Below are 16,166 nucleotides of genomic sequence, written 5' to 3' on the forward strand. Positions count from 1 at the left end.
AGGGCGGCACACAGCTGTCTTAAATCTAAAGATAAGTTATGCTTACATTAAAAAAAAAAAAAAAAAAAAAGATTAAAAAATCGAAGACATTTCCACTGACTGTTTGGAATCTTGATGTAAAGTATTCCTGTAACATCAACTAAATAATAGAATTGTAATGTCCAGCTCTACATGATGGAAGTGAAAGGATCTCTGAGACAAAGATTAAAGCAGCTGCCAGTCTGTGAAAAATCATTTAATCTGTTGCTCATTTAAATCCAATTCAGAGCTGGTGAGGCCACAACATTGTTCAATGGGTATTAAATGCTTGTTGGAGTCCAGCTGGAAAAAAAAAATACTCTGTCTTGCCTGTACCGCCACTGTCATCCTCTGCAGAGGACACGTTGTGATTGTGTTGTGAGTGTGTGTGTGTGTATTGTGTGTGTGTGTGTGTGTATAAGTACATGTATATCTCCAACAGGATATTCTGGCTCTTATCTCTTCTCCTCCCATTGCCCACTGCTTCCCCTGAGTCTTGTCCCTGCGTCTTGCCCCTGAGTCTTGTCCCTGGCTGAAGATTTAAGGTATGATGTTACGGTTGAACGTTTGATGTTGCAGTTAAGCTCATTTAACTACGAGCTGTGGCTGAAAGGTGTGCATCTCTTTATCACTTTCTCTCCAGACATATATGTATCTTACATGCTTTCCTCTCTCTCTCTTACCTCATCTTGACTTAAAAAAAAAATAAAAAATAATAACAATAAAAAAAACCGCTCAGAATCTCATCTATGGGTTGAGCACAGGAGTGAAACTAGATGGAGAGGTTTTTAAGGTACATATTCTGTACTAAGTGCAGGATTCCCAAAGATGAAATTTCAAACATGATAGCCCAGCATGTTATATATGACTATCACTTGGTAATGTCTGCAAGCATAAAAGATTCATATATTCTCATATCACATACAGTCATGCATCTTGCTGAGAGGCATTTAAAACTTAGAGCCTTAGAGATTTCAGTGTAAATAGAAAAAAATGAAAGACAGATAAATTTCTGCTAAAGATTTTATCAGTAGTATGGATTCAGTCTCAAAAATTCTTTCACTCCAGACTGTTTTTTATGGCATTTCAAATATTGTCAGGAATTACTTTCTGTCAGTGAACTTCAATGGGAAAAAAGCAAAGAAAAGTATCACTAGATGTTATTTCTATTTTTTCTTCTATTGAACAATCAACAGTGGCTTCCTTGTGTGACATTTTTGCCATTTATTCAAGATAGAGTGCATTACCTTCTAAATAGTAAAGTTGTTTATTAGCTGTTTGTCCTCATTTATCTTTGTTGTCAGCAGAGTGAGAAGTTGGAAAGAGTGGACTTTTAGTTGTTAGGGACTTGGGGTTGGCAAATCTAACTTTATTAGTCTAGCCTGCAATATTTTCATATTGACTTATATTTACATAGATAAGTTTAAGGAACTTATCATAACTGCTGCAGATATGCAGTTTGTCTTATAGTCCTAGGAACCATTAAAACATCCAGCAGTATTTAGAACAATAATATTTCTTAATATGGCTAATGATGGTTTTCTATATGAACGTTTGGAATTTTTCTTCAAAATACAAAGTATTCTTATGAATCTATACTTGGGAATGTGTAGTAATTGTTTGTTCCAATGAGTCTAACAGATTTGGAAAAGGTTATATGTTGCATCAAGTATGAGGTCTTCTAGTGATTATTCTTTAAAGTATTTAAAAATACTTTCATTTGTCATCTAATTTACAAAATAAACCCACAGAAATTACATCGTGACTATAAATCTTCCACAGTATTGGGATAATGGTAAGTATTACATAATCTGAGGTGTGGGATTTTGAGACAAACAGAAAGGCAGTCTAGCATTTGGTCATGAAAAGTACTTGTTTAACCTTGAGTGGGCAGAAAATTAGGCATTTTCAGTAAAGCATGCTGTTCTGAAAAAACAGCAAATTTAAGCTCAAATTAGAGATTCAAGAGTAGGAGGCATGTTCCTCTTGATTAGAGTTCTAGCAAAATACTGTATTCAGGCACAGAACAGAGTGACAAATAGAAGGGCTCCTGTTTAAAGCAACAGAGAGGTGGTTCTTGGGCTGGCAGGTCTGTACTGTGAAAGAAGAAAAATAGTTCTGTTTTGTTTATATCATCAGAGTAAAAAAGATGAATATTCTGATATATGCCAAGGAGATAGGATAATTTGTTTAAAAAAAAGAAAAAGAAACAAAGACTAGTAATAAATTATGAGAAAACAAAACAAAACAAAACAAAAAAAACCACAACCAACCAAAAACAAACAAAAACACACCACTTTCCAGCAAGGGAGATACACAGCACAGGAAGGGAAGTGGAATATTTGCGACTTAATAGGCTTGGATTCTATATTTCTATATTTTTTTTAAAAACGCTTTTAGAGTTGAATTTCTTTGGGCAGCTTCTCTATTGTTTGGGCAGGAGAATCCTCTGCTGAAAAATTCCTTTTCATGAGCTTTGCCATCACTCATAAAGGGAATGAGGAATGGTATGACAGTTGAGTGCCTCTGCATGGAGGAGTGAGGAGATCTGGTTTTTAGGATATATTTAACAGAAAGTTCTTTGGTTCAAGTTACAGAAGTCAAGGAAGGAAAACCCTGCACCAGAGCAGGATTGTTTCCTACAGATGTTTTGTACTGCCCTGTTAAGTTTGAATTGCGCAAGTAACTGTGCTTCCATGCTCCCCAGTATAACTGGGCAGATCAGCAATGAAGAATCCTATTAGCTTGACAGAACTATCCATGTGAAGTATTTAACATTGCTAGGCCATCTGAGATCATGTCCTTCATCATGTCCTAATATACAGTAGGACCACAAGTGCTTGGCTTTATTTCTAGTAATTCTCTTTTCAGGTATTTTGATTGACTAGGGTGGCAAAAATCTTTGTTGCTAACCAGTCTTGAACTTGAAGACTGGGTTTGTTTTCCCTTCAGTATTTTCTATTCCATGTCTGAGGCTAGTGATCCAGATGCTAAGGTCTTGGAAATCTGTCTGCTTTTGTCACAGTCTGCCAAAATCTTTACATGCATCTGTTAATTCCAGTGAACCAGTTATTTGAGACTGCGGTGTATGTATGTGTAAGTTACCGTGCTCAAAGTTAATTAAGCTGTTTATGCACATTGACAGTCTGCAATTTCTGTACTCTAGAGGGTGCTACTGTTCTAATTGGTGAATAAACTTTTGCCCAGTTGTAGTAAGCTGGCAATATTAATTATTTTTTGAGCATACAAAGCTCTTATTGCTGGGAACAGAAATTAGTTCCCGCTGTTCAGGCATGCCCAGAAATCAGTGCTTAAGCTGATCTGAATCCTGTGTACATTGTACAGAAATCGGACTACCAGCGCTGTGCTAATTGACTAGAAGGGCAAATTGCTGTGTTTAGGAATATGCAGAGCTGTGTAAATAAGAGATTTACATACATGAGCAGTAGTCTGTAGGACTGGAACCCATTCTTTTGCCGGATGCATGCTTTTGACTTTAATAATGCTGTTGCTGGTGAACTCTGTTGTGGTATTTAAGAATGCAAACTAAATTGGTCTAAATCTATTGCATGTTAGCAAATGATTTTCCTGTTGATTTTGTTGCCAGCTGATGTAGCACCAGTGTTAATGCTTTGTTCATTTACGTCATTGGTTTCATGGCACAGTAAGATATTGTGGAAATTTATGTAGATGCTGCGTAGTTTGAGAGAAACATTTCAGGCCTTTTTTAATATGTTTGAAACATTTTTATTGCTCACTACTTTATTCATCGTCCTTGCCAAAGTTAAGTAGCATCATTACATATATTTATGTACTTATATATATATGTATTTACGGCAACTATATATTCTATAGTTGGTTAATTTTAAATGTTCAAGATTTTATCCAGAAAATGAATTGTGAAGCAATAAATATATAAATATTTCACTTATTTTGAAAAGATCCTGACTGCAAGAGTTCATGCTAATACCTCTAGTAAGGAGCATTCATAGTAGTACCTGGTCGTTTTCTTTACATTTAGGCTTTGGAAAGCAACTGTTTACACAGGGACTTTCATATGAATAACAGTACTGCTTTCTTCCCTTCTTTTCCTTACAAACAATTCAAAAATCATCAGCAACGGGCAGCCAAATGTTACTTGACTTGGGGCACATTTGTTATATTATCTTTACTCATACTGACAGCTAAACTTGTACTCTTCTCAAACGCCTTGACTAGAGATTCTGAGCATGAAAGCATTATGTTCTTTCTCCTGAGGTGCTCCCAAGGTTGATACACAGACATTCCATGCTTGGTACTGAGAGTAATAATGTTTAACTGGAATTTCAAACTATGTTTAAGTGACTTTTTTTTTTTTTTTTTTTTTGTAAAAGAATAATGCCATATCATTTTGTTTCCCATCTTCTCTTAAAAACGTAAGGTAATTAATAAGGTAATAAATGTCTTTCTGATAAGACTGTAAATAGGAAAAAAACTCAAGCAGGTTATGACTATATTTCCTAAGCACAGTAAATAAAATGCAAACTAGGTTCTATTTCACAGCACACTCCTACTAAGAATATCTCAGAGTTTCTGAAATTAGACGCATGACTTTTTATTGTAATGTATTTTTAGAGAGATCTAGATAAATTCTTGCAGTTTGTGGCTCAACATTTGGAGAATATTATTGAATATTACACATTTTTATCAAATGTGGGTTAATGCTCATGTGAAATTAGGTCTCTCTGAATGTTTAAATGTCACATTTGTTTTCAAGCCCCAGATGGCATAACTTCAGTACTTACTATTGCTGTTTATTTTCAAAGCTGAAGTCATTTGTTGAAATGTGAATCATGCCAGAATTTAGTTTTTTAAAGGTTGTTTCATCTCTAAAGGATGTTGAAGTAGAAAAAGTGAATTTAAAGGGATAGCATTTCACTTTAACTAATGTTTGGAGCATATTCCAATAAATGCTTAGTGCTAAAGAACAGAGGAGCCTCTCTTTGGCTCTTTGTGGTTTCTCAGTTCCATTTCCTGTCATGACGAAGAAATCAATTGCTGATATTTGTTAGGGTAAGCACTGTAGGAGGTTTAGTCTCTCTATATGGTCAAGTTACTATTCAGAACAAACTGGGAAAAAAATGAATACTATTTCTTTAAGTTAGACTTGTTATACAGTGTATTTAACTTCTACTTTCTTTTTTTTTTTTTTTTTTTTTTTTTACAGGCAAAAATATGTGATAATGTTATCCTCAGTAGGCACCTTCTGTAATAAAATAGTGGATTTAAAACTTAGTATCTCATCTCTATTAATTAAAAGAAAACAGTATAAACCAATAATGCAAATATTTTCTTCATTTTTATCTTCTTAGTAATTGCATATACTTACAGAATTAATTGCTGAACAATATTTCTATATGCCATTTCATTATAAACAGTTTCTTTGATTTTTTACCATCAGTTATCCAAAATATATAAAATATCGTTAAGAAATATGTTGCCTAAGCAGTGTTTTCTGTTGATTATCATGGAATTTAGTTCTTCCAATGCTGGAACCAATGGTGAAACTCTTCTCAATCTCAGTGGGAAAAGGATTTTTGAAAAGTAACAGTGAATTTTTTTATTATAGAGTATATGCTACTTTCACTGATGAGGTAGATTTAATTGAATATAATAAATAAATAAATAAAATAAAATTGAATATAAATATATAAAATAAAGTTGAATAAATAGCATTTTGTCAAATGTTGAAATGGACAAAACAGTTGTTTTTTTTTTTGTTGTTTTTTTAAGCACTTGCAGATGTTCTGTTTTGTTTTATTTTTTGGATGTAGAGTAGATTTTTGCTTGTTATTAATAAAAGTGGGAAAGGTACTTTAAACTTTGGCTTGAATAAAGAAGTTACAGAGACTGATACCCTTTTCCAGCTTCAGAGTGTTAGAGTAATTCCCTTTTATCAACAGGTTTTTATTTCATTTCTGTTTTCTCCAAAACAAATAAATGCTAGATAAGTCATAAAACACAAAATACATTGCTTGTGAGGCCTGAGGTTTGGACCATTTAATTCAGTTCTGTTTTATCAAAACAATCACAGTGCATAACAGTTGGTAATCTCTCTTTCAGGTTAATTACACTGCCACAAGTTACAATCTAGAAAAAGCAAAACTATTTAGTAAATTGATCACTTGCAAATTTAGTGACAACAGTCTCCAGTACCTATGATACTTCCTTTAAAAACAGTTGAAAGTTTTTAGGCATAATGTTTCCAATAAACCATTTTTTTCTAAATAAATTAAGTGAACAAAGATTAGTGCGAGTGCTGTTGCTTAGGATCTTGTTCACACTGAAGTGAATTTCCATTGATGTTGTCGGTTTTAACGCAAGCAGGATTGCATCTTGTTAATGGTACTCATATTAGTAACTGTGAAATATGTATTTAAGTACACCTTAGTATGTACTTCATATTGGGTGACTGCAGGAATCACATAATAGTATGTGACAGGATATTAAGGACAAAAAGATGATAAAGGGGATAAAATGTGTATTCTTTTAGTATATATGCATATTTTCAAGACACTGAAGGCCATAAAGGAAGCTTTATGCAGCTACTGATTACAGATATACATATCCTTGATTTTCTGTCTTCCTTCTTTCTTGCAGGGCCAAGGCTTTCCGTGGAAAAAAGGTTCATGGAGAATATGACATAAAGGTTGAACAGGTAATTAAATGACTTAATCTGAATGTTATTTTTATGTGCTCGTGTGTATATATACACGTACATGCATGTATGCATAAATAGGTATGTAGTCCTTTGTACTTCAGTAAAAAAAAAAAAAAAAAAAAGCAAATTGGGTAGAACACTAAAAGGTTGAATTTTATTTGGAATTTCAAGGAGTGAGGCAAAAATATCACTGGCACTGTGGATCCAGCTTATCTAAATCACTTTAATGCTGCACTACCTAGCTCTGCACTGTTCTCAACTTGGAACTGCTTTGCAGGGATTTTCAAGAGTATTGAGAGAGGGGAAGAAGGAGACAAGCTATTTTGTTCCAAAATACCACTCACATCTAAATCAGAATGTGCAGTTGACATCACGTACACTTTAATGCTAGCACTGTGTAAGCCTAGAGTTTCCTTCATAAGGTCTTTGTAGGACCAAAACCACCTTTAATCAGCAATAGATTGAAGGCTTCTGAACCCTATTAAACACTTTGTAAAGCATTGACACCTTTACTGTTTGTGTACAAATAAATTGAGTTAGTAACTTCAGTGTTCTTTTCCTAATACTGAAGGGCATTATTTTGTTTGTATACTGCTTACAGCAACCTACCTATAATCTAAAATATTTTCTATCACATACTAAGTTTTTAAAGTATGAAATCTATACTGTGAATCCATGTAATTTTTTAATGTAATAAACAAATGGGAGAGATTAGTTTTCAATCTTAATTTTTAAATGATTTATTAATGTTTTGTCAGCATTTATGCAAATATTTTAATCTCTCATCATTTGCACTGATTTTTCAAAGTCTTAAATCTGCTCTTTGTGTTTAAAACATTGATCCAAGAAAGTATATAAATGTATACAATTTAACGAAGAATTATCCATGCTTGAAATCAAGCACATACTTAAACTGTTGAGTTGGAATGGTGGATAGAGGAGTCAACACTTGCCTTAAATGAACACTAATTCTGAAAGCCTTACACAGATTTTACTTAGGAAGGGCTTCAGTGACACCATTTTTCAAGAGGAGACTAATGAGAATTCTGACAGTCTCTGCTCTGTACTAGTGTCCAGGATAGCAAAGACACTTTTATTTATCCTCTAGAAGACAGTTGGCTGCATTTCAATTATTCTGCTGTGTAATGTTATTGTAAAGTGCTTTGAGAGTCTAAGCTGATGAAAGACTGTGGATAAATGAAAAACATCCTGTTCTTTTATTTCAAATAACTGTAGATTCAGAGTATGGAATTGGTTCCTTTTAAATGCCACATTTCCAGTGTGAGAAGATACTTTGAAAAAATCCTTTATTTGTGAATTTTGCATGTCAATTGTTTAGTAGCAACCGATCTTTTAGGAAGAAGACTAAATGCACATAAAAGAAATAGAAAGGAGTAAAATATGTGAAGGAAAGGGAAGAAAAAACAAAACATACTAAGTGTGATAAGAAAATATTCCGTTTCTCATATTTACCTTAACACTGTTTTTGTGCTATTTGCTTCAGCATGTTTGGTAAATGTTTGTTGTGCCTTGATTAATTTCTATAGCACACCATACAAAGGAAATAAATCTCTACCACCCCACAGTCTTTGTTTATGCATTTTTTATTTTTTTTTCTTTCTTTACATTTTCTAATTTGTTCGATTGCTTCATATATGATGCATACCATTGGATTAAGATCCAATTAAGAAGATCCTCTTAGTGCATATTGTGTTCCAATTATATATTGTCAGCTGTTCAGATATTAATACTTAACAGAAGGGATTTAGGAAAATAAAGGTAAAATAAAACAGACCGACTAATGCAAGTCCTCCTTTCACAGGCAGAATTTTCAGAAATCAACTTGATAGCCCATGCTGATGGCAATTATGCAGTAGATATCCAAGTATTTCGGAATGGCACTAAAGTCGTCAGGTAAGAAAACTAAATACAATAAGAGCAAGAAGCAATAGGTTTTGCATGTAATTTGACATGCATAATGTAAATGTACATGTAAAATATACTGAATGTTGTGCTTTTTTTTTTTTTTTTTTTTTTTTTTTTTATACGGTGATAGGGATTTTTGCCATGAAAAGTATCTGATCAGTGGAGTAAGTCATGTGACAGGGCCTCCCACGGGCAGCAGCTCTTCATGTGGGTCTGTACCATGGGTTCCATCTGTCAGGAGCAAACTGCTCCAACGCAGGTCCCTCACAGGTGGCAGCTCCCCCCACACCACCCGCTCCTGCGTGGGCTCTTCTCCATGGGCTGCAGCTCCCACCCAGGGCCTGCTGTTTTCTATTGACATGGGCCAAGTCATATGAATTCTTTCCGGATAGTTACAGTAATATAACAGTCTAGATAATTTCCTATTAGGCTATTTTGTCCATAAAAGAATTATTCCAATGGAAGTCAGGGGTCTTTTCACCATTTTATTTATTTATTTATTTATTTATTTATTTATTTTCCTCCAGAGAGAACATATTTAGCTTTGTAAATGTAGGGAGGGAAACAGGAGTACATCAGGGCAAAGTAAAAGCTTAATTTACATTAGGAAAATTATTTCAGACAGTTCTATAACAGGGGAATTACTCTGATTTTGGTCAGTGCAGTTAATGGTTTAAGTGTAACAGTTTGGCTGAATGGTTGCATATAGAAAGGTAGATCACACAGCTGACAGTGATCTGGTAGTTTCCTACTTAGGTTTATCTCCAGGAAAGAGTAAGAGTTCAGGGAGCTGGACTGCATACAGCATGTCTAGTAACTTTGTGCATTTGCTCAACATCTGTCCAAATAAAAGACTTGAAGATTTTTACTTTTTCATGTTAAAAAAAAAAAAATCAAGAAGAAAAATATTGAAAATAAGCATACTTTATGCTTTAAAACTCATAGCTGTTTAATTCCTTGTGTGCTTTAAAAATATTGCAGCTTAATGTAACAACCACTTATGCCAAATCCACAAGATTATTTCCTTAGAAGAGTAAAAGAGTAACAGATCTGATTTCCCCCCCCCCCCCCCCCCCCCAATGAATGAAGTTTTGGAGCCAAGAAATCTTGCTCCTTAATGGCTTTGCTGTAGAGAATTTTCCAAACAGAACATAAGTATCGATGCCCAGTTAGGATCTCAACATGTCAATATTTAACGAGAGCTGGGAACCTCAAGGAAACAGCATCTGAAATGATGTATATTTGTTTAAGAGAGAGAGAAAAAAAAAATAAACTGCTGTTTATGTTAAAAAAACAGAGAAATCTTACCACGTCATCAGGCAACTCTAATAGTGAGGTAATGCAGGATTTTATAGTATCATCACTTTTATTTATAATCAAATTTATTTAACCAAATAGAGCTACCTGAAGTTGATATTGCACTCATCTTTGTGTGGGATGTTTGCATATATGTGTGTGCTTTCTGGTGTAAGAGGGGTAAGCAGACATGATGGGAGCGGTTCTACATTTGCATGACAAATAACTTTTCTGGAGATACAGAACATGTTGGGGGGGGAGTTTTTTCATAAAAGTTCTAAGTTCTGTTTCTTCAGGTATCTGCAAGTCTTTACCTTGCTTTAAGCCTTGTTGGTTTGGGAAATTTGTTGCCTGAAGCTTGGTGTATGGTTCTTGTGTTGCTAAGGAATGCAGAGATACTGAAGGATATTCAGTTAAGGAAGTTCTTTGAGAGCCAGCATTAACTATGGGTCAGTCAATAGCATATGCAGTACATTGCTTTTTTTCTGTCTCAATTGTCAAGAGAAATAGGAGAAATTTCTGGTCCCACTGGTGTGAAAATTTATATTGAGTACAGACTGTAAACATATTACTAAAAAGGTTTATCTGAATACTGTGATTAAAATTCTTATGTTCTATTGATGTGATGTCCAAAATGACTTTCTATCACAGATATATGAGCAAAATATTAGTTAATTAAATCATAGAAATTCCTGTGACAGAATTTTGCTGACTGGGATTAAGAGGAAAAAAAAAAAGTGACAGGTACTTGTTCTACAGTTATACTTCTTCAAGACATTGATATCTTTAAGCTAGTTAGTGTTTTTTCCACCTATAAAATCTGAATACAGAGGAGAATCTTTCAACATTCAAGTTTGAGCGAGTTCCACCTGTTGCGTTATGTCTTCTATTTTCTGTAACCTTTTTAAACTAGATGTCAATTCTTAAACTGGATGTCAGATGTCACCTTACTTAAACTAGATGTCAGAGTTTAAGTAAGGTGAAGGTGGTGCCAGACTGTTTTCAAAGGTGCATAGTCAGGACAAGAATTAATGAATTTTGCAACACAAGAAAAAATGATTAAATATCAGATGGGGGGTGGTATCTTGATCAAAAGTTGAACTCTGATTGCCTCCAATTCTGATGATTTCTTTTGCAGGCATTAGGATTGCTTCATCTCTTTCTATTGTCCTTAAAACACTGATAATAGCTGTGAAAGTAAAAATATTCCCTAAAAGGAAAGCATTAGAACTTGCTTAAGCTTCTGGCAGAGGTGTTTGCCTGCTTTATCTTTGTCGTTGCTCAGGAACCAATATACATAGAAATAAACTAAGAAATACTCAGAATTGATGTTTCTTTCAGTGGCAGAACAACCTGAAAAGCCATGTTAATTTGTCTCTCTACTTAATGGAGTCACAGTATTTATTAGATGCTGTTTTCAGAAACAATGTGGGTATTAATTATTATCAATTTTCCTTGCTAGGTCATTCAGACCTGATTTTGTCCTTGTTCGACAACATTCATTCAGTATGGCAGAAAATGAAGATTTCCGAAACTTGATCATTGGGCTGCAGTATGCAGGCATCCCTAGTGTCAACTCCTTGGAATCCATCTATAACTTCTGTGATAAACCATGGGTGGTAAGTCTTGTACTGAAAAGTTCTGGTGCAGGCTTAGTGACTTCTGTTATTTGCTTGTTTAATTCATGCTTGTGTGACAAAATGCAAAGTCACAGAACAGTGAAACAATAGTGAAAGAAATAAAAAGGAAACTAATGTATTTTATTTTATTTATTTATTTATTTATTTTTCCAAAGAGACAGTGTTGGCAGTGTGGAGATGGAGAGAAAAATATGCACAGTACAAATAATGAAATAAGCGAGGAAACTAACGGAAAGCCTATTCGTTGCTAACATCCTTCCTCAAGTGATGAACGTGTATTTATTCATAATTTGTGTGGGAAAAGCAAGCTGAGAATATTTTTCATATTTGTGGCTTTGAATATAATTTAAAAAGACTTTTAGCCAGTATTTTCCTCCTGCCTGTGAAATTTTTGGGGATATGCTTCAGCAAGGAAATCTGAAGCTATTAGTTTCCTCATCTGAAAGCTCTTTTCATAACCTTGTGCATATGAGGTAGAAGTTAGTCTTTTTTCAGTTACACATAGAGTAACGAGGCACATTTGAGAATCACTGATATTTGCCACTTTTAGTGTAGATGCTATTTCAGCTTTTCAGTACATACTTTGTAGGGATGAAAGTAGAATTTGATGATCTTTTTCATTCATACTGGACTAGAGCTTAGTAGCAACAAGTTAAAATGCAGTGCTGTGAAAGATGATTATGGATGCAATCACTTTGTTTAATAGATGTATTCAGTTGCCCAAGAGCTAATGAAACTTTAAAGAATACCACTTGTTATAAATAGCCAGTGATTCATAATTTTTTTCTTTTGATGTTTGGGTAAGAAAATAAGACTTTTCAGTGTTTTTCACACCAAAATAAACTTTTACTGTAATGATTTAATACTTTTTATTGCCTTGAAGATGTTTATTTTCTCAGATTTAATTTGAAAACCCTTATTTAAAAAATGTCAACAGGTTTTCATATATATCTCTTGCAGCTAATTTTGTCACATTTTTATGTTTCAGTAATGTACAGTGGGGAATAAATAATTGATAAAGCATTTATAAGTTTTCAGAATACATATTGTACATTGCTGAATCCATTACATTAGTACGTCATATTTTATATGCTGTGTGGCATTTCTTAATGCTTTGATTCATTGTATGCAGTAAAGTTGGGCAATGAAGCAGTAACAGTAGCATATATATGCAATAACGATGCAGTAGAGAGAAACTGAATAATTTTTAATAGTCTTCTGGTGGCATTAGCGTAATAGCCGTTCTTTCACCAAACCAATATATGTTTCTTACAAATGGTCTCATTTCACAGAAAATCACTGTGCTGATTTTGTAGACCAGTAATAACTGGGATTGATTGGGTGTTATTGAAATATTTGCTATAATAATTGCTACAACTGCTTATCTTTGATTTTTTCAAATATTTTCTTTTTGTGCTTAAATTTCTGTACTGTAGCCAAGCCTCGATACAAATGACATTAAACTATTTTTTCAGCTAAGCTTATTTTATTGAAACATGCAGAAGAATGATATTTTTTCCATTGAGATTTTCCTACCTTGCTGTTTCTGCATCTGACAGCCAAAATTTTTTATTTGAAATAGATTTTGCAGTCTCAGCAAAAGTCCATTTCACATCTCTTGGATACTTCCTCCCTAATAGCTATCCTAGAGAAATTTTAAAGTATCAGACAGGTCACATGCTTCAAACTAGCGTTTCATGTTTTAATTTACTACAACAGTTCCCTTCCCAGAAGTTGTTAAATTAAGGTATGTAATACAAAGAGGGCCTCAATTCCACATTTTAACTACATGTAATGATAAGGTAAGCGTGCAATCATGCAAGTGATTCCTATTACAAATTTATATCAGAATTATACATCAACTGGATCCTACTTTAAAAGAATGCAGACTTTTGATTTGAGGACAAAAATAGTTTCTGTACAAACACAAGGTGGCTTGTTTAGGCTTTTAACTTGGACTTTACTGACTTCTGTTCTCACTGGTATAGACACCTCCCATTATGTACGGGCATATTAATCCTAGACTATTGTGAAACCTTTATCAGGTATGGGGATGGTAAGCAATGCAAGAAGTCATGTAAACATGTTTCAATTCATGTTTGGAGTATTTACCCATTAGCTATTGCTAATGGGTAAAAATCTGTTGATCCTTTGATTCAGCCAGTTTTGCGAATGTTCAAATAATGCAGCATAACTCAGGGACTGTTAGTTTTGCTAGTAGTTTCTAGCTTGTTAGATTACATCCAACTCAAACATGCTACCTTGCCTATGTAAAATCCCTGCAGCAAACTGTAGTCTAGTTTTAGATGCTTTTCATCTCAGGGTGTGCTCCTCAATCATGCATAATGCTGACATTATGCATAAAAACCACTGATGCCTATAGCATGCTTCTAGATGTACCTCAGACAGGTAAATCAATAAGTGTTCTGTAGTATTAAAATGGCATGTATTTAAGCTGAACTAGAAAACATAGTTAAATTGTAACTAGAGGGAAAAAACAAAGCAAACCAAAAACTAGCAGAATTATTCTGTTATTTCCTTGCTCAGAAGTGAGTTCAACATATGCAGCACTGTTTAAAGCTTTTGAACCACCTACTATTTTAATATCTTATTATACCCCGAACTTCATGCTTGGGTAAAACTGAATTTGTACGTTTGCAGATAAATATGTTTTCTTATTTAAATCGTTGTCTTTCTCATCATGGTTTAAATATCAGAATAGATAGTGATTCTGATTACATTTTATGTTACTCAGTCTTAACATTCATATGAAAAGTAGTTTCCACTTCATACATATGTTCTTTTTGTAAAGTACATCCTACTGTCAGAAAGTATTTCAGAAAGCATATTCAGCAGTCATGACTGTCCATGTCAATTTTGCAGTAGTGTGAAAAAGCAAACGAGCTTAGACTGACCATAGATTAGGCCCATCCTCTTCATACCACATAAAGGATGCCTTTCTGGATGATTCCCTTGTTAGAAAGGTTGATTTGTTGTTTTTATGAAAGCTATTTCTATAAAAATTGCTAATTCAAAAATGTTAAAAAGAAAAGTAGAACTCTAGATAAAGCCATAAATCACCATCTTTATTAATTGATGAGAACTACATTGACCCTCCAAGTAAAATTTCAGTGGCAGAAGTAAATCACAATTTCTATAATAGCAGAAAGAGACAGGGCAACAGTGTCCAATGCAATGGGACTTTAAAGGATGATTTTTTTTTTTTTTTTTGAATTAGCCATGGCCACCAATTGCACATATTTAAATAAGTGTAAAATGGGGAGTAGTATAGAATTGGTGGAAGGGAAAGTTAGGATGGGTAGGCTACAATTATAAAAGGACTGTGGGATAAAATAAGGGTTAGAATCCAAAATGCAATATCTTGTTTTTTTTCCCTTAATTTGCTGTACTTCACAGTATCAGGTCTTTGCTTTTATTAGAACCTATAGCACAGCATTTTTTTCTACTCTGAGGACAGATTCACAACCTACATTAAAAACTGAAGCACCTGCCCAAAATTTTTAGGTGGAACTCTTTTCACATTGTGTCTGCAGACATAGTTTTCTATGTCATTGCCAATAGGCAGGCAGTATTTAATCTAAGATATATTATCAAAAGATGGGGATGTGGGAAGGTTGCTAGAAACATGGTAAAAATATTTTTAAAATAAAGTCTTAAAGCCCGTGTTTTCTAGAGTTGGGAAATATATTATTCCTTCAAATACAAGTCAAAAGTTCAAAGCACCATATAACTCTTTAAAAATTTAGGATGCTAGCAACTGTGGCAAAGAAAATATTGAATTGAATGTTTGTGGTGAAATGTTTGCATACTGAAATATGTTAATGATTTGGAATTATCACAGTACTCCTGTTATATCACTTCTGTGATAATACTTACCACCTACTTCATGAAAAAATCATGATCCTGGCTTTTGAGATGTATTCTACTTAAATGTTAGTAAGAATTTCAGAAAGATACTTACCTAATATGGAAGCAAGACTTTTATAAATAGCCACTATTGGTTGCTACTAAGCAAATGCAGAGCTGTGGAGGAAACTTTTAAAGGTCTTTATCTACTTCATTGGAATGTTTCCTTGCATTGTCATGTTGCAAAATCATAGTCATCCCATACTTATGATTAGGGCTGGGGAAATGTTATTTTAAAAAATATATCCAGTGTATTGGGTTGATTTTTTTTTTTTTAATACTTTTCTTCTGTCCTGCATGCATCCTTTTGCATGTTTCCTGTTAAGATTTCTGTGAAATATTCTTGCTTAAATGTTTGCGTTAAGCGAACCCTGCTCTTGGTTTTTACTTTCAATTGCAAGTATTGGTAGGAGTATAGTAATTCCACAAATTATTAGCTTTTCACTCATACAGTGAACAATTGGTCAATAAATGGGCTCATACAGTGAGATGGAATTAGCTGGTGACGTCAGTAAAGATGCTAACTCTGACATTCTTGTCAGGGACTGTAAAGTTCAATGTCCATATCTACTATAAATAGAACATTTTATTACAGTTCAACCTTGACTATGATATACTCATTATGTGCATTACAGTAGCTGGATTGCTGTCTATAGGTT

The 16,166-nt window shown here is 33.9% G+C and overlaps 1 protein-coding gene across 2 annotated transcripts in view; it reads left to right on the forward strand.

The window, feature by feature from the left end:
• Positions 1-16,166, forward strand: part of SYN2 (synapsin II) — a 180,668-nt gene that overhangs the window by 62,600 nt on the left and 101,902 nt on the right. For both annotated transcript variants that reach the window (XM_038186160.2, XM_038186159.2), the window contains exons 2-4: positions 6,658-6,715; positions 8,541-8,632; positions 11,403-11,559. In XM_038186160.2, the coding sequence (XP_038042088.1) occupies positions 6,658-6,715; positions 8,541-8,632; positions 11,403-11,559 (307 nt within the window). The remainder of the gene's footprint in view (positions 1-6,657; positions 6,716-8,540; positions 8,633-11,402; positions 11,560-16,166) is intronic.

Source organism: Anas platyrhynchos, chromosome 13 (assembly GCF_047663525.1).
Source record: "Anas platyrhynchos isolate ZD024472 breed Pekin duck chromosome 13, IASCAAS_PekinDuck_T2T, whole genome shotgun sequence".
NCBI classification, from domain to species: Eukaryota; Metazoa; Chordata; class Aves; order Anseriformes; family Anatidae; genus Anas; species Anas platyrhynchos.